We start from the raw sequence: 19,564 nt of genomic DNA, 5'->3' as shown, positions 1-19,564 counted from the left end.
ATATTTGGGTGAGAAATACTTTTTAAACAACCCCCCAAAACATAAATCAAAAGGTAAAAATGAATGAATTTGACTCTAGTAAATAAAGGATTTCTATTCAGTGAAGAATACCATAGACAAAATTAATAAATAGGCAGTAGATGTAAGAAAATATATATAATATCATTAATATTTATAATAGTCAAGGAAATCTTGATTATCAATAGGAAAAGCATAGGGAATTCCAAAAGAAAAATAAGAAAGAGTGCTACCAGGCTATTCATAGAAGGAGAATCCCAAATGGCTAAGAAGTGTAAGAAGAGGTATTCAAACTCATTAATTTAATAAAAGGAATATAAATAAAAATTAAAAACAATTAGATAGAACGTTACATGCATCAGGTTAGAAAGTTAAAAGGAATGACAATGTCAAATACTGTTGTGACAAAACTGGAACCCATCTGTCCTGCCAGTGAGAATGTAGGTGGGTGCAGCAATGGGCCAATGTTTCATGAACACCAATTATGTTTCTACCCTGTGATCTCACAATCCTACACCTGGACATAAGCATCAGAAAAAGTCTCACTTTGCTGAATAAGTGGAGCTGTGTATGAATATTCATGGCAGAACTGCTGTGGAGGCAGAGTGCTGGGGACAGCTGGGGACAAGCTGAATGTCCATTGCTAGGAACATGGATAAGCAAAATGTGGCAAAGCCATTCTATGGAGCTCAATGCAGAAGCCAGGAACAAGAAACTAAACTTCAGGCTGCAATTTAAAAGTGTTAAGTAGAAAAAATAAGGAACAGAATGAGATGTGCACTACAAATGTATACGAATTTAAGACACATACAATACTATTTATTATTCAGAGATTTATATTCAAAGACACAAGCCATCATTAAAATAGATAACAGTGCTGTGAAAGAGAGTAAGAGTGAAAAGCAGAGATGAAGGGAAAAATTAATTTGAAGATGAATTCTGTATTTAAATTAAAAAAACCCAAACAGAATAACAAGGAGGTATTGTCATCAATAAAGAAATGTCTTTAAAGTTTGGATCAGAGTTGGTCCTTCCCAGTTTGCATTCACATGGGAGCATTAGGAGTGTTCTTAAGGCCCCTTCCTACTACCTTTCTTAAAATGATCCTATTAGTTTTATGAATTCTCATGATCACAAAGGTAAACTAGATTTTTGTGCCTTGGCTATGGAAAGCCATGTAGGTCACCTGGGATTCTCTGCCTCCTCTAGAAGAGGTCCACTAGTTATCTTTCAAAAGAACATGGACATACCCTGTGACCACAGTACTCTGGGGAATATAGGATTGGCCTTTGGGCAGGGTTAAGTGTGCTAACTACTCAATACCCGTTGGCCTTCTCTTGAGAGTTTGTTTGGAGGTTCTAGCAGAGGAGCACAACTATACCCTTGTATATCCTTGACTGAAGGATGGTCCTCAGCTAGTGAGGAAGGTCATCCTCTTCGACCAAGTGTACAGCATTAGGAGGAACACACATGGAGTGGTGAGAGGAGAGGACACTGGCCTGGCCAGCCAGATCAGTAGAACCAATCCTCCTGATCAGTGGGATGACAGATGTTGAAGCCAGATGACCCTCACATCCATTGCTAGATTTATTGGGCGAGTGAGGAGTGGGGTGAGAAATAAAAACCAATCTGCTCATTATCACAAATCAGCTATGATTTTTCGCCTTTGAGGCCCTAGACATGAAATTTATCTACTCAAGCATTTTAGACTGGAGCAGTGGAGGGTGAGGAAGGAAAGAAGGAAAGATGAGAAGGACAAGGGGGTAACAGATAGTGAGAGAGAGCAGGCAGAAAGTAAGTCAAGGGAATAATGAAAAGAAATTGAGAACCCCAGGTGGATATGAGTGCCCTGGACATCAAGTATAAAGTGTCACTTGTGTTTGTCTTTGTTGGGTCTGCTCTGACCTGCCTGTGTTCCTTTTACTTCTGGACAATGGCCTTGGGAGAAGTCATGGACAGAGTCCCATGGAGAAAGCTCCTCCTCCTACCTGAAGATAGATTCCATTGGCAAAGAATCTCCAGTTACCATGCATACAAAGTCTTAAACTTGAAACTTACTGTGCAAAGGACAATTTGATCCGTGCTTGGATTTCTGTCCACTCTTCCTTTATAATTCTTCCACATTGTAGCAGCTCCTTGGAAAGTCTCTCTGCTTTCATCAAATTCTCAGAGGCTTCCTTAAATCTGAATTGTGCTCAGGAAATGTTCCACTTGGTTCTAGATTCTGAGACTACCCTGGTCCTAGACTTTCTTGGCACTCATATTTCCTATCATTCTTTTTGAAATTTCCAAATTTAGCTGGCCTTAAGAATTAAATATAAGCATTATATATAAGCAGTCTTTCTAATTGGATAAGAGGCAAAAGGATACTTTTGAAGTGAGAGTGAGGCTCTCCCCATGGTATAGAAAAGCTCTATGGAGCACTTGAAGACATCTGTATTGTCATTATAGGGAGGCATAATGGAGCTAGCGAGGATTTCCTTGGCTTTTTCTGCATGCTGCTTTGCTTGCAGTGAGTATCCTATGGAAAAAAGAAGAAGCAGCCTCAGTTTCTCTTAAATCTCAGTTGGACAGGAACACAATTCTCTATGGACAGGGACTTTGACAAAGTTTTCTACATATTGTCAAGTGGAACATGGAGATGTAACTGAGCAGCAGGAAATATTGTCATGACTGTAACAACCAAAGAATTGTTCGATCCTGAGTACCCAAGATAAAATTTTCCCAAAATGGCCTTCTTAGAAATAAAATAAACAGAACAAGCTGGAATTGAACAGCTTTGAAACTTCACCAAAATCAGATGTAAAATATGTTATAAATAATTATAAAAAACAAATGGAATACCAGGACTATAGCATTCTGGGTAGGAGTAAGATATTCATGAATCTTAATCCTGGCTTTGTGACAGCAATCTTAATGAAAGACTAAAAATTCTGACTCTTTTGCTTAACCATCTATAATCAATGTTAAAGAATTATTTTAGCATAATACAAATATGATGGCATCTATAAAAATGTACAAACACAATTCTGATGAGGTAAGGGACTATCGGGCCACAACCTCTTGCTTTTATGTGGTAATAGACTACTATAGAGCAAAATAGAGTGGGGAAAGTTACTACTAAGATCTAGTGTTCTTCCATGAGCTTACTCACCTGTAGGAGAGATGATACTAAGGATCACCGTCTAGATTCAATGCTTGGTGCTTCCCCATACTTCCATCCTTCTCCCCCACACTGCCACCCCCTCCTTTCACTCATATCTACACGTCCCCGGGCCTATGTTCTGAATTACATGGAACTGTACCTTGGATCTCTGCAAAAGGTGTCAAAGGATGAAGTTAGTTCTGTTCCTATATCTACAACCAGAAACAATATACTTTCTAATGAAGAAAATCAATCTTATGTTCTTTATGTGGAAACTCTTACAGAATTTTATGGGTCTTAAATTTTTAAAAAGCACATAGTTAATCAGCTTGCCAGAAGTTTATTACTGCCAGTTGTACATGTGATATAACAAATGGCACAATGGACTAGATTTCCAACCATGGTCTCTTCCCTTAAGACCTTAAACTCAATCTACCAGAGGCTGCATAGGCTGAGACTCAGAAACATTGGCTCTGATTTCAGACTGCCCAGGATAAATTCCCTGCTCTCCTACTTATTATGAAACATTGGCCTCAGCTTCCTCCACTGTAAACAGGAATACTACTAATCACCTCAGGATTGTGGTGAAGACTGAATGGGGTTCTATGTGGGAAACTGCGTGGTATCTGTCACTCAGGAAGACCTTACTAAGGTGGATATTGTACTTACTTTAAATCGAGAGAGGACACAGAGGGAGTGGGCTGCGGAAGGAAATCATGATTTGAAATCCCAGGTGGCAGGACACTGTACTGGCATGTGAAATCCTAGATCTGAGTCTCAAATCAGCTACATACTAACAGTGTGATCTGGGGCAAGCTGTTTCAACTCAGATTTGTTTTCTTTGACTCTAGAAAAGGGGTAGGAGGTAAATGAAATCATCTTCAAGGTCCTCTTGGTTGTAACAGTCTATGATATAACAAGTAAGACCAGTCTGTAATACGATTTGACCAGATGTTTTGGTGACAATTCAATGCTTGGCATTGTGGTGTTTTCTACTTCCATTGTTTTATGTACTCACTGGACCAACCCTGGGAAGTTAGTGTCACCACCATCCTGTCACTTTTCAGTTGAAGCTGAGTGCAGAGATGTACTCTTGTACATTTTGTTCTAGGCTGCATAGTCAGAGAGAAGACATCATCTCTTGATTATCTGTACCTTTTGTCTTCTCTGCATCCATTCTCCCTCCTTGTTTTCCTTTTGGGATGCTCAGCCCTTGCACCTCCAACCCATGTGATCTGGCCAAAGCCAGCTTCTTCCCCAGTATCCACTGGTCTGGCCAATCAGACTATTTCTTTCCTTTGCCATAACCCAAGTTGGTCTAATTAGGATGTCCCACCACCCCAATCCTGGAATGTTTTATGTGGAACATTCTTTTTCTCCTGAGAATGCATAAAAGGGAAGCCTAAAGCTGCTGGCAGCCTTGCTGCCACCATGTGGGAGCAAGAATGGAGTCAATGCCAAGAAAAACAGAACCAAGTAGTGGGAAAAGAGACACCAAATCCTTGTCATAGTGTTTGAATATCAGATATGGCTAAGTCTAAAGCAAATTTTAGCTTTGGATATTTAAATTGTATGAGCCAATATGTTTTTCTTTTTCTTTTCTTTTGGATATTTAGAAATTTTCTCCATCAAGAAAAAATGTGAATGAATTTCATTTTAAGTCCCTATTCCATATCTTAGGTCCTTTTGTAATAACTCACCTTGTAGATTATTGCCTAAAAACCCTAATTTTAAGATCATAAGAAAATCCAGAAGGTTGCATTCTTCCTTTCCCTTTCCTCTTTGAATATTTACATATTACATGTCTTATTGACCCTTTCTAAAAGGAAGAGGTTTTTCAATACGTGGAAAAGAGACTATCCAAAAACCTGATCCTTCTAGTTAAGTATGAAGCAAATTTGGGGAAAACAGCAGAAACCAACCAATTGATCATCCTAAAACTAAAATGAGCTCACCTTTCAGTTGGAGGTAGCCGTTAGCCAAATTAACATATGCCTCTGAGAGTTTCCAATGTGAGTTGCCATAGCAAATTCTAGTCAATGCTACACAACGCACAAGCTCCTGGATAGCTTGTTTATACTGTCAAGAAAAGAAAATGAATTTACAAGTTAGGCAGCTTAAAACTTAAGCTTTATGCTTTATGTAAAGCATAAAACCTACTTATATTTCTCCCCATTCAATAAATACTGATAGCCTACTGTGTGCTAAGTGTAGCTCTTAGGATAAACTTAGAGATAAACCAAGAGAACAAAACAAAGATCTATTTTGGGTGGTAGAATGTTCATCTGGTAGGGGATATAAACAGTAAACATAAATAAATACAATTTATAGTTTGTTTAAAGGTAAAAAGTATAATGAAATAAAGAAAAAAACTAGTAAAAGTGGAACAGACATCTAACCATTCCCTATGTTCTCTAGCTGCCACTCAATATATAGGTCCTATGTATTCATGTGTAACAAATGGGCAAGTGGTATTGGTTCTCAAATAACACTCTTTAGTTCTCAATTTGAACCTTTCCTTAGCAGTCTATGCTATTTGCATAGGAGATGATATCTTCAGGCCTGACACACAGACTTAGTTAAAGAAAGGAAAAGCACATTTTCATTTAGGGCTGGGACAAAGAGAATAGGGAACTGTGGATTTCCAGCTGCATGTCAGCTGAGAGTAACAATATAATAATAAAAGCAAGGCAAATAGTGTTAAAACACAGCTCCAAAATTCTTTGGCACTCCTTCCAATCAGAGATAGGGGCCTGTGTCCCCTTCTCTTTGAGCCTGAGTCTTATGAATGGCTAATAGAATATAAGGAACTGGTAGTTTCCAGTTTCTATCCCTTCTTGAGTGTCACTCCTAAACCTGAATATAGGTTAAAATGTATCCCCCTCCAAATTCATATGAAGTCCCAACCTCCTGCACCTCAGAATATAACTATATTTGTAGTCTAGGGGTTTAAGGATGTAACTAAGTTAAAATGAGGCCATTAGGGCAGGCCCTAATCCAATATGACTAATATTGTTACATAAAAAGAGAAAGAGTGGCAGGGATGTATGTGATAGAAAAAGGACCATGTGAGGACACAGGGAAAGCAGCCATCTACAAGCCAAGGAGAGAGGCCTCACAATGAATCAACCCTGCCAACACCTTGATCCTGGATTACTAGCCTGCAGAACAGCAAGAAAAGAATCTTGTGGTATCAAAAAGAAGAAAACTAATCACCAGCAAGCTCATCTCCAGAGATACCACGGTAGCTAAATACCACTTTGTGTTTTATTATTATGAAGCAATCTACATATTTTTTTCTTTTTCAAAATAGGCTTGTCAGCTGTGGGTTTGCAACCTGCTGTTTTAACAATTTATAAGCATGTCTCATGTCATCTTGTATGATACAAGTTTTAATGGCAACATACTATTTTATTGTACAGACATATCATAATGGAATTACTCGATCCAATGTTATTGGGCATTTAGCCTCTTTCAATTTTTTACTCTCTGAATAGTCAATATGTATATAATGAACCAGGATCCCAAAACCAGGGCTGGATCAGGGGAATTCCAGAGCATGAATGACAAACATAGATCAAAGATAGGTTAAAAAACTGCTGCAGATTGAAGAAAACTAAAGAGACATGGCAACTATATTTCAAATGCATTCATGCATGGGGCCATAAATCTGATTTTTTAAATAAAGAATATTATTGTGGAGAAATATGGATAAGGTTTGTAGACTAGATCAGAGTATTATACCAATATTATTTTCCTAACATCAATCACTGTACTGTGCTTATGTGGGAGATTAACCTTATTTTTAAGGAATAGATACTGAAATTATTTGGAGGTAAGGGACCATAATATCTGTAGTCTACTGTCAGACAGGTGAGATAAAGAGAGAGACAGAGAGACAGAGAGAGAGAATATAAATGAATAATGAAGGGGAGCTGGGATATGGCTTAGTGAATTCGTGTTTAACATGTGCAGGCCCTGAGTTCTATCCTCAGCACTAAAATAAAATAAAGCAATAAAGCAAATGTTGACACCTAGCGGACCATAATTTTTATATAAGTCTGAAAGTATTTTAAAATAAAGAATTACAAAAAATGGAAGTAAATTCTACCATGTGACTACCTGGTTGAAACTCTGAAGATCTCCTAGGGTACTTAACATGCAAACTGCAAGGCCCCAAATGAACTTATCGCTTCTCTAACCACATTTCATTTCAGCCACAGCTTCCTTTCTTCACTTCAAATATGGCACATTCAGGCCCACCCTGTACACTTCATGTAAGTGTGCCATTTCCTCTCCCCTAGGACTCTTCCCTCAGCTCCTCCAAGCTGGTTCTTTTCTTTCTTAGTTCTTAGCTCATCTCCCTCCTCCTCACACAGCTCTCACTGACTTGCCTCCCAAGATGGGCCCACTCTACTTCCTGCTTAGCACTCATCACAATCTATAACTTTGTGATTCATTTACAATGCCAATTGCCCTTCAGCTCCATGAGGGCATGCACCTTGTCTCTCCTGTTCACTGTTGGATCCCAGGCTTCCATATCTGAACCACAGAGCACCAAGGTGCATTAGTACCATTCAGGGCACATAGAAGATATACATATGCTAAATGCCTTTGAGCATTAGGGATTAATTCTCTTGTATAGCTTTGGTTGAAGAAGGTACTGGTTTAGAGCTCACCCAGCATAGCAAATAGTAGGTACTGAATAAACATCAGCTGCACAATGAATAAGTACATATTCAAGATTAAATTCATGCCCTCTTGTCATTATCCTGGTCTTCCTCCTGTGTTCACCATACTGATGAAGGACACAGGACACCTCCAGTCACCTAAGCAGTCTAAGACTAAATCAGAGTTCTACACAGCCCATCTGCCTTACTCTCACCTCTCTACCTTCTATATCCCTTCCTTCATCCAGTTTCACTGATTTGCATTTTTACATTCCTTTCAAAGATCTCAGCATCTCTACTGCCTCTGTCATATATAATCCAGGCTCTCATAATTCCTTGTTGCAAATATGCTAACTGATTCTCCTCTCCCAATTTTCATTCCATCCTCTCCCATTTTTCATGTCCATCCTCTGCACAACTATTGAATCATTTTTATGATTCAAATCTGATCTTGGCTTTCCCCTGCTTATAATCCTAAAATATTCCTACAGTCCTTTTGGAGATCCTCAAAACTCTTTTATAGGGTGCTGAGTGCCCTCCAGGCTTCAGTTCCTATCCACAATCCAGCTTCATATGGAGTCTGCATCCTAGATCACTCCAAATAGCTTCTCAAACTGTGCTCCCTGACTCTTATCTACTACTTTTGCCCAAAACAAGTTCACCCCCTTCCTTACATGGAGGACTTCTCAGCAGTGTTACCAGTGCAGACCAAGTAACTCCTGCCCTAGGAAGTATGCCTTAGTTGCTGTCCCTCTACCACCTCTAGGCTCATTGCCTGTCACTTTCTGATTTGCACCTACATCATTCTCAGTGTGTCATTGCACTTACCACATTGACTGCCACTATTTGCCCCCTTGTTTGTCATCACAATCAAATAATAAATCCCTCCTGGCAGAGGCTGTGGTTTTTCCTCTGTGTGCCCTTGACACCTTCATAGCAGTGGCACACATTAGGCTTACAATGGATATTAGTAAAACAAATGAACAAAAATAGACAACACATGAAAGTGAATGAGGATGGGAAAGAAGTATGAAGAGAACAAGAAGATTAAGAACAAAGATTCATGAGCTGTAGGAGCACAGAAGCTTCATTTGTGCTGTACTGTATTCCAGAATCTAGGCATTCAACCATGTGCCAGGTCAACTGCTGGGTTTGGAGCTAGGAGGCCTCCGCTTACTTATGCAATAACAAAGGCTCTCTCCTTCATGCTCTCTTGTGTCTCACTCCTGATTAGGAATGTAACCTAAAACCCCATTTTTCTTGCTAGCTCAATTCTCACATACAGGTATAGAATCAAAAGGCCTTACTTGGTGATTGTTGGAGTAGGACTTCACTCTCTCTTCACACAGGTGGAGTTTCTCTCGAGGAGGCTGGAATAGAGCTGTCTGAGGCAGCTTGTTGGGGACCTTCTTTCTAGAAGTGATGCTGACAGCAGCCACAACTTCATCTAGGTGGTTGGACATGTGGGTTTCCTGTGAGTCTTGCATATTGTTATACACATTGTATCCTAATTGTTAAACAAAAAAAAGGTGTAAATGATCATTTCCATAGCTACTTGTGGAAATTCACATTTTTTTTTCCTCTAGAGAGTGAGGTTAGAATCTAGGAAAATTTCAACACTGTACTTATGACTTCTTTGAAATTAGTATTATTATATTCCAAAAGGTCATGGTGGCTGGCACTGATTTCTTTATAAAAGTTTCAGGCTGATGTCCAAACATTCTTTGATTTAGCTGAAACTAGAATCTATACTTACATATAAATTTATATATATAATATGTAATATATCTTATATATAAAATTTTGGGTATATATAAATAAAATCCAGTAGAAATTAGCTAAGCCCAAACAACTCTCCATGAGTCCATATGGAATCAGCTGAATTCCATTAGACCTTGAAGCTGAAAGTAAATAACTGGTGTGAGGCCTTCACTTCTGGCCCAAATGGAGTAATTGGGACCAAATTTATCCTATCGCTAAATAACTGAAAAACAAGCCAACAATCCACAGACATAAAAGTTATGAAGCAATGGTTTTAAGAGAAATTCCTGAGAGAAAAAAATAAAGAACCAACATTGCATCAGTTTATTGCTTTGAGATAGTTTCCAGGGCACAGAAGAAGGAGAAGAGACTCAAAAAGCTGAGATTTGGGAGACTCAAGTTTGGTGGCTCAAGTTTGTGGGACAGATTACTGGAGAGGAGAAGGCAGCATAGAGGGGCCCCTCAAATATGGGGAAGATACTGATCAACATGTAAGAAAACTGCTTGAGTCTGGGGAAAGACTCTTCCCATAAGATTAAAAAGAACATTGTCTACCACTCACATAAAGTTGTCACTTCCTGTTCCCCAAACTGAAATAGAAAAGCTTATAATTCATGATGCATTGGGTAAAATGCTCAGAAAAGTTTTGTCTCAGCAGTAGGGAGTAATCAGTCCCAGCCTGAGCACTGCTCAGATGTACCCAGAAAATGATAAAAGACCCAGAAAAACAATGTCAATGACAGGGAAAATAATCAATCAAAATTGGCCATAAATTAGCATGGATGTTAAATTTACAGAAAGGGATTAAACAATTATTATAATTGTATCCCATATAATTATATTCCATGGAGGATATAAAAAGGACCCAAGTTGAACTTGCAGCTATGAAAATTATGGAAAAATATACTAGATGGGATTGGTGAAAGATTAGATATGGCAGATGAAAAGATGAGTGAACTTGCAGACATATAGAAACTACACAAAATGAAAAATTACTAAGCTATAAAACAACTTCAAATTGTTTAATATATATGTAAGTTTCTAAAGACAAGCAGATTGGAGGGGGAAAGAAAAAAATATATGTGAAGAAATAATGGACAAAATCTTTCCAAATTTGAGAAAAGTATAAAGTATGAAGCTCAACAAACAGTAAGCATAAGAAACTAGATATGGTGACTTTTGCTTGTAACCCTAGCTACTTGAGAGGCAGCTTGGGACCATGATCTTCCTACCTCTGCCTTCTGAGTAGCTGGGATTACAGATGCATGGCAGCACACCTGGTTCATACTGTATGATTCTATTTTTATAAATTCTGAGGAAATCTGAACCAATGCATAGTGACCAAAAGCAGATTGAAGGTATCCTTCAACTGAAATGGGGGTTGGTGGTGAGGGAGAGAGAAAATGCAAGGAGAGGTACAATGAGGGATTATGAAGGGCTATGAGGAAACTTTTGGGAGTGATAGATATGTTCATATGGTATGATTTTTGGTGGTAGTTTCATGAGTGTACACATATGTGAAAACTTACCAAACTGTACACAGATAAATTAGATAAACAGATAGGGATCCCAACCCATTCCTCCTCTTCCTGCCAGATACCTCAAACTCTAATTCTATTACTTACTTCAAATTACATGTTAAATCTCACTTTATTGTCATTCACTTCATTATTAATTCACCAACTATTTATTGAATTCTGGCTATACGCAATATACCAGCTTAATGCACTACATGGAAAACAGTAATGCCAGGAAATGTAAAACTTAGCGGAACAATAGGTCAGGTGCACATGAGCATGATAGCAGCAGTGGTACGAATGCTGAAGGTATTCAGGTTGTCGTACTTCAGAAGTGGGAACCATTGATGCTTGATGATGTAGCTTGTTTGAAAAGATTTCAGAGAGCAAGGACAGAGAAGGGAAAGTGTTCCATCCCAAGTAGAGTGAATAATTAGCAAAAGTTTGGAGGTGGGAAAGTGAGATGAATATATGGCTAGCTATTGACAGTTTAGGTTTTTGGGTATGAGGTGGGGAGCACGGATACATAACATTTTCCCAGCCAAGACCGCAGTACACTAGAGCCACAAGACATCAGTGCACCTTCCACAAAGGAAGGTTATTGACAAAGATGATCAAATGAGTTGGCAAGAAATAAGTATTGGGTCTATAATAGGGGGATTCTATGATCAAATAAGTGGATAAACATGGACAAGTTTCTTTACTCAGGTCTTCTTAAAACTTTTAATACTAAAAAAAAAAAACTTTCAATGTAGTATTCTATCTTGCAACCATCTCAAGAGGAGGAGTGGTAGACAGCACTTTCCCAAACTTTTGATGATAAAATTCTATTTTGTTCTGGATCACCTATGAAATCTTAAAGAATTAGAACTTTTTAAACATTGCTTGAGAAACTGTAAGATAGGGGAAAAGGGAAAGACTGGGTTCCAGGCTGAAGAGGCATTGATTTCAGGCTAACAATTTGATTGACTATTAGGCAGGGAGTGGTTTTGATTGACTTTTTTAGGCAGGGAATTGAAAATGCTTCTACAACATCAATCTCCAATTAGCAGACAAATTATAATCAAGTTATGAGGCAAAGTGGCCACTGATTTGCAAATTTCAAATATTCTAGTACCACCCTGATGATCTTTCCTCTATCTGTATTTGGCTTGCACTCACTACTCTTAATTTTTTCTTTAAATGCTTACTTCAAATTCATCTTAATAAATAATGAATGGTATTATGGATTCCATATGATAGTACATTTACCCCAATACACATTAAAATATAAACATAGGCATTAAGATTTTAAAAGAGTGTCTATGTTCTACTTAACAACACAATTGTAATTACACACTTTGAGAAATTCTAAATTTGAGCAATTGCACATTTTAAATTATTTATTTATTTCTTAGGTGGTGGGGTTTGAATTTAGGGCCTTGCACTTGCTAGGTACTCCACCACATTGTATGTCAGCCATTTTTCAAGTAAAATCTTTCCTTTTTGTCTGGATGGCCTGGACCTCAATCCTGCTACCTATGGCCTCTTGCTGAGATCATAAATATCCACCACCATACCTTAGGTCTTGCCTAGGCTGACCTCAAACCATGATCCTCCCAATCTTTACCTCCCAAATAGCTAGAATAATGGGCATGAGCCACCATGCCTCTCTCTGAACAGTCATATTTCTATCAAGTTTTACTCTTTGCAGTTTATATTTGGAGAAAGTAGGCATTGTCCCTAAAAATAAGTTTATAATATTCATTATGCTTAAAACTTCTCCCAAGATACTCTCAAACTTCAATAAATGTGGTCCAACAGTCACTCCATTACCTCCAGTTAGGAAAAATAAATCACTGAATATGATACTATGATTGCACAGAGAGAAGTGAGTTGCACAGTTACAGTAGAAAAGGAAGTGAGGAGGGGAGGAGTAAGGGAATTACTGAAAGGAATAATAATTGTAATTTGAGAGCTGCTTGGAAGTATAACTTAAAGAAGGAAAACAATGAAGACTGACCCTAACATTTTCATTCTGGGACTCTAGAATTGGGGTTGGCATACAATGGCATTGGGTCACATCTGAACCACTGTTTGTATAAATAAAGATTTATTAGAACACGGCTATGTTCATTTACTTACATATTGTCTATGACTGCTTTTGCATTATAACAGCAGAGGTGAGTAGTTGTGAATGAAAGCTTGTGGCCCTCAAATCATAAAATATTCACTGTCTGGTCCTTTCCAGAAAAAGTTTACCAATGCCTAAAAACAGTGATGCCATAAAGAGAAGTATAAGATAAAAGAGAGAGGTTATTTTAATAAGACAGTTAACATGTTTTCAACCAGACTGAATTTGAGGTCGTGGGAGAAAATTTACACACAAAAAAAGCCTAATTTAAAAGTTAGAAACACATCATTACTTGTCAATGACATCTTTTTAAAGATAGTAATTTTCTTTTCCCTTTAAAAATATATAACTTCTTTCATTCTAACTTCCACAAAGGACTTGTGAATGGCTAGAGGTAAGTATTAAAACCGTTAGATTGGATATAGTGACTTAAGTAAAGTATGTTGACTCCTTCAGAATTCAAAATAGGACTTTACATTTTCATCAAAAAAGATGTCTACCAAGAAAAAAGTAGGTGCTTTTCTCTTCCTAATGTAGCAATATAGAATGAAAACATGAAAGAGGGAAGAAAGCAGCCCAAGTTCCAAATGTGAGAAAACTCCCAACACTGATGTACAATTCAGGATTGTACTCTTACTGGGCAGCCCTTGAAAATGTGACAGACTAATCTTTTAATATCTAAGCTTTGCCTAAACCCTGTTGTACAGAGACTTGGTGGTACTTGAAATACCAAGATGTTGTCTGACTTTCTAAAATCATCTTCTTGCCTTATGCTTTCTTGCCCACTCAACCCTTTGGCTGATGAGATGACTGTCTTTAGAGGTGCTGTGGTCTAGGGAAAGAGAAAGAGTAGGCTGGGGACTCAGATTCAAGCAACTACATGATTTGAGCAATACTGACAACTGTATTTACCTAACACTTTATATTGTCCATGCTTTATCTCACATGGCCCTTGCTATAATCATGTGAGGTACAGTAAGAGGTATCACTATCCCTATTTTACAAATGGGGACAATGAAGCTGAGAGAAGCTTAATCACTTGCACATCACAGGGCCAGAACTAGGACCATGGTCTTAATAATTTGATGATTTTTTACTACATCATCCTGTCATATGCTACAGCTGTGGGAAACAAATGCCCTTGCTTTGGAAACCTAAGTCTGCATTTAAAAAGTGATTTTACATACATACATGCATATATATATATGTATCTACATTCTATTTTTTGGCAGTACTAGCATTTGAACTCAGGGCATCATGCTTACAAGGCAGGCATTCTACCATTTGAGCCATTCCACCAGACTTTTTTGAGACAGGGTCTCGCTTTATGTCTAGGCTGGCCTCAAACCATGATCCTCCTAATCTCTGCCTCCCCAGTAGCTAGGATTCCAAGCTTGAGCCACCACTCTTGGTTCTAAGTGTGCATTTGAAAAGTGATCATTTATTTTTATAAATAGGAAATGCAACATCTTTAACAGATTTAACCACATTTTCTTATTTTTGCATTGAGAGGGAAGCATAAAAGAATGTTTAAAAGTGACATAAACAAGGGGATGAATTCAACTATGATATATTGTAAGAACTTTTGTAAATATCACAATGTATCCCCAGCACAACAATAACTAAGAAAAAAGAAAAAAGAATATGTCCTGCAATATTTGCTATTCTGGACCTATAAGCCTAATGTCAAACTTTGAAAAGGGTTTAAGGTTTTTTTTTTGACTTCACTATAAAAAGTTATTTGTCCCATGCTGCCTGTTAATACTGCATCCTTAAAACAGATGTTGCATAAGTAATCTGAGTGTTCATAGGCTAGATCTAACTTGTGTGCACTTTTTAAATTTTTTGCCAGGCACTTAAATAAAATTGATCCTTTATTTTAAAATTAGGAGTTTTACATAAAGATCTAGATTTCTGAGTTTTTGCCTTCCTTTGAAAACTCAGAACACCTGTCAACTTTGGGCCTCTGTCACCACAGGCAATGATGGCCAGGGCAACTCTCTAGATGACCAGCTGCCACTGCTCGCTGTTGGCTCCTGGGCATGGAGGCAGCAAAGTTGTTACCATTCGTCATTGTTCTTGTGTTGTTGATTTTCTTATTGCCTAAGAGGTCTGTGTACACATCTCTTTCAAAGTGGAAGGCTGACACCGAGGGATGTGATTTTCCTGGTCCATGCTACTCAGTTCCTGAATTTCATCTAATCTAAAGCAGGATTGACTGTGGGACACTGGTATTTTATACACACTTACGACTTGACATCAGTTGTAGTGCACATTCTAATTGATGTTTAAATGCCAAAGGAAATGTGCATCTCTGAATCAATAAAAGGAGACATGTTACCTGCCTGGCTTCTGGAAGGATTTGAATCAGTGACTCAGTTGAAATACATGTGTTTCAGAGTGTGTTATATCTTACAGGAACACCTTTGGCATAAAGACCTGATCTTCAGTTCACTTACTTTGAGCTGCACATTTATCATCAGCCACTTTTCTTTTCCTTGTAACAGCCATAGCCAGGGCTTAAAATTTCATCAGAAATCAGCCAAGGCCCCATACACTCCTTTCTCCCAGCCAGCCTTAGGTTCAGCTTCCCAGACCTCTCAATTTGTACCCACAACTGCCACTCAGACTTAATCAATTGATGCTGTTCCTTCGGCCAGACCTCCCTAGTAGAATGCTGAAACACATGATAGGCCCCAGACCAAGGTGAGAGTAAGGGGTCTGAAGTGGGGTCTTAGTCTTCCAGGTCCAAGAGGTGATGTTTCAAACATTTCATAACTAGAAGAACAGGAGACCAATCAATCTGTACAGGTGGCAGTATGCAGGAGCTGAGTTCTGAAGGTCTCCTGCTGTTCCACGTGTTAACTTTTGGGTGCTGACTTGTGGGGAAAGGTGGTGGTGGGGCTAAGGGTAATGGCTCTTAGGAGACAACAGCCATTATGACTGTGTAAGAGTATACTAGTTAAAAAATAACTTTTCCCATATGTAAGAGAAGGCAATGGAAAAATATCCTAGAAAGGAAAGACACAAACTGCTGAAGCTGACTTAAAAAGAAAGAGGAAAACTGAATAAACCTACAATAGGTATAGAAATCAAGTTAACAATTACAAACACTTGCACAAAGTTAAGCCCAGGTAGCTTATCAAACTATTAAAGAAGAACAAAATGAACAAGAATGAGTATTTTCTATACTGTCAGAAAATACAGACAGAATCACAAGGCCAGAATTACTCTGATAGCAAAGCCAGACAAAGACACCATAAGAAAACAGCAAACTAATATCATTTATGAATATGGACATAAAAACTCACAAAAATTATTGACAGCCCAAATTTAGCAACGTGTTAGAACTGGATTATATACTGTGACTAAAGGGGATTTAAAGCCAGGAATGGAAAGTTGGGTTAACATATGAATTCATTAATGTAACACACTATACAGTAACCCTGCCTTACTTGCAAATTTATTATACATGGTTTGGACCAAGCTGGGTCAAAAATAAATAATTAAAAAACAAAAGAACTTTCAAGAACAAAAATTTTAAATTCCCACACGTGTTGCATTATGCAGTTCAGCTGAAGCTGAGAAGCTCTCAGTCATTTGTGTTTAAATCATTGTATGACCTGTTGGTGTTTCCCTGCCCTTAATTTTGTGAACATACAGTATGTTTCCCAAAAAGGAAATGGTGCCCAATATGCAAGATAAAAGTTATGAAGGGCACACGATATGAAAGTTTTAGATTTGTCAAAAGGCAGCATGCCTTTAATGGAAATTGGGTGGTATTATGGGGAAAAAATGAATCAGGCATCCATAGTACAGATCTGACTCTATACATCTTGACCATGTTTTTCCACAATGTGGTCACCATGGATATCAAGGGTCTATTGTATTAATAAATACAGGACAAAAAACACATGTTCATCTTGATAGGTATAGGAAAAACATTTGGCAAAATCAAATGCCCTCTCATGATTAAAAAACTTCCCAACCTGATAAATATCTGATTAAAAATCCTACAGCTAACATCATGCATAATGGTGAATGTCTGAATGCTTTCTTCCTCAGATAGGAAACAAGGAAAGGATGTAAGATTGTAATGACTATTTCTAGCCAGAGCAATAAAGCAAGAAAAAGAAATAAAGATCAGAAAGGAAAAAATGAAACTTTATTATCAGATGACATCCTATATATGGAAAATCCTAAGGAAGCAATGAAAAATGAATAAATAAAACCCCTACTAGAACTAGCAAAAAAGTTTATTAAGGCCACATGATGTAAAATAAACACAAATTATAAAACTATATTTCCTGAATTCCAAGATGGCGGCTAGAGGGAGGAAGCAGAAAGCATGCCTCCTAAAGTAAAATCTTGGAGAGATGCTGGAGATACACTGTACAGGAAAAACCACCAAGAAGAGGCAAAATTTTGACTTCTCCACACCTCCAGCCTGCACAGAGCATCTCCACTTCACGTTAAAGGAAGAAACCAGGAGGGCTCTGCACCACCACCAGACGCTAGCACCCAGACGGCTTGGAAAGACGTGGACCACAAGGTGAGCTAAGCGGTACATGGTACCCCCACAGACAACCCTGGGCCAGATCAGCATAGCCCCCTGGACAGACTGACCCCCACCCAGGGAAAAAAGAAAAACTGAATAATAAGCAATAACAAAAAAAAAAAAAAACGACACGTAGCAAAGAGGGTGGGGTGCCCTGAGCACCAAAGTGGGGGGAGAGGAATCCCTCATGGAACTGTAAATAAACAAGCCGGGCCAGAGAAGGCAGGAGCGGTGGCCCATGACCACAAACCAGGAGCTGGAAAGCTTGTAAAAGTGATGGAGGGTGGAAAACTCCACAGGAGAGTGGGGAAGACCCACTTCCCAAGTGAGCTGTAAACAAACAAGCCAGCCAGAGAAGGCAGGAGCAGCAGCAGCACACACCCAACAATCAGGAGTGGGAAAGCTTGTAAAAGCAGCGGTGGGAGGAAAACTCCACAGGAGAGGGGAGAAGGTCCACTTCCCAAGTGAACTGTAAATAAACACGCAAGCCTGAGAAAGCGGGTGCAGTGTCACCTCCCCCAGTGTGCTTGGGAAGGGGAAAGCTTGTAGCAGGGCTCAGGCACTGGAGAACTCTGAGTAAACAAAGCCTGTTGGGCCAGGTGAGTGTTAAGCTCACTCCTGAGATCTGCGTAAATAAAGCCTCCAGCAACAGCAGGCTGACAGCAGCAAGCAGGCAAGCCACAGCAGCAAATAGCCATTCACAGAACTGTCTCCAGACTCTTTTTTTTTCTCTCTCCCTACATTTGATGAGACAACAACCAAACTACACCTGCATGCTGAAAAACTTACTGAAACTGTATTGCATTTGAACTTGGGACACTTGTGGGTTTTTTTTTTATGTATGTGTGTGGTTTTGCTTTATTTTGGTTTTTCCACTCCTTCTCCCCTTTGATAAGGCAACCACAGAACTACTTCTGAGGCACCATCTCCAGGATTGGAGGCTGAGGGACGAACACCAAAATTATTAAGACTGAAACTTTATTGCATTTGAACTTGGAGAATATATATATATATATATATATATATATATATATATATATATATATATATATATATATAATATATATGTATCTATTTCATTTATTTGTTTTTATTTTTATTTTCATTTATTTTTTACTTTTTATTTTCAATCCTCTGTCTCTCTAATGTCTGTTCAGCTTACGGTTGATTAATACACTATCTCTCCCCGTTTATATCTTTGAAACTTTTTTTGTTTGTTTCTTTGTTTTGTTTTTTTCTACTTGTTTATTTGTTTTTCCCTTTTCCTATAACTACTTTGCTTTCCATCTCCTCTCACCCTTCCATTCTAAATATCATCAGTGCCATTATTACAAGCTAGAAAAAACTGAATTGCACACAGTACAGAGACAATAACAACACCAAGGGCAATGACGGGAAGCAAGAAAAAACAGGGAAAACAGTTTCCCCACAGCAAAAAATTAGTACAGGAACCAGAGGGAAATGAAGAAAACAGATACTCAGATCCAGACTCCAACAAAATGAATATAAACTATGCCAAAGAACCCAATGAAGCCCACAAGAATAATCTAAAAGAAGAAATACTACAGGTACTTAATGAGAATTTTACAGAGATGATACTGGATATGGTCAACAAAAATGTACAGGAGACACTCAAGAAATTCCAAGACAACAAAAATAGAGAATTTGAAAAAGCAAAAGAAGAAATAAAGGAAACCATAGAAGCACTATATAAACACCAAAGTGAAACAAAGAACACGATTAATAAAGAGATAAATGAACTCAGGACAAAAATAGACAACA

The 19,564-nt window shown here is 38.2% G+C and overlaps 1 protein-coding gene across 7 annotated transcripts in view; it reads right to left on the bottom strand.

Moving 5' to 3' along the window:
- Ttc23 (tetratricopeptide repeat domain 23) overlaps positions 1-19,564 on the bottom strand; it is an 87,393-nt gene that overhangs the window by 55,179 nt on the left and 12,650 nt on the right. For 6 of the 7 annotated variants that reach the window (XM_074061858.1, XM_074061857.1, XM_074061861.1 and 3 more), the window contains exons 2-5: positions 9,141-9,340; positions 5,119-5,242; positions 2,389-2,539; positions 2,077-2,202 (exon numbers count right to left, since the gene is read on the bottom strand). In XM_074061858.1, coding sequence (XP_073917959.1) covers positions 2,077-2,202; positions 2,389-2,539; positions 5,119-5,242; positions 9,141-9,320 — 581 coding nt within the window. In that variant the 5' untranslated portion in view covers positions 9,321-9,340. Of the gene's footprint in view, positions 1-2,076; positions 2,203-2,388; positions 2,540-5,118; positions 5,243-9,140; positions 9,341-13,235; positions 13,375-19,564 lie in introns of those variants that run through there. The other variant, XM_074061859.1, reaches the window with a different exon arrangement.

This window comes from Castor canadensis, chromosome 19 (genome assembly GCF_047511655.1).
Source record: "Castor canadensis chromosome 19, mCasCan1.hap1v2, whole genome shotgun sequence".
Lineage (NCBI taxonomy): Eukaryota > Metazoa > Chordata > Mammalia > Rodentia > Castoridae > Castor > Castor canadensis.
Note: the sequence above shows the minus strand (reverse complement) of the source record. Positions and strands in the feature narration are given on the sequence as shown.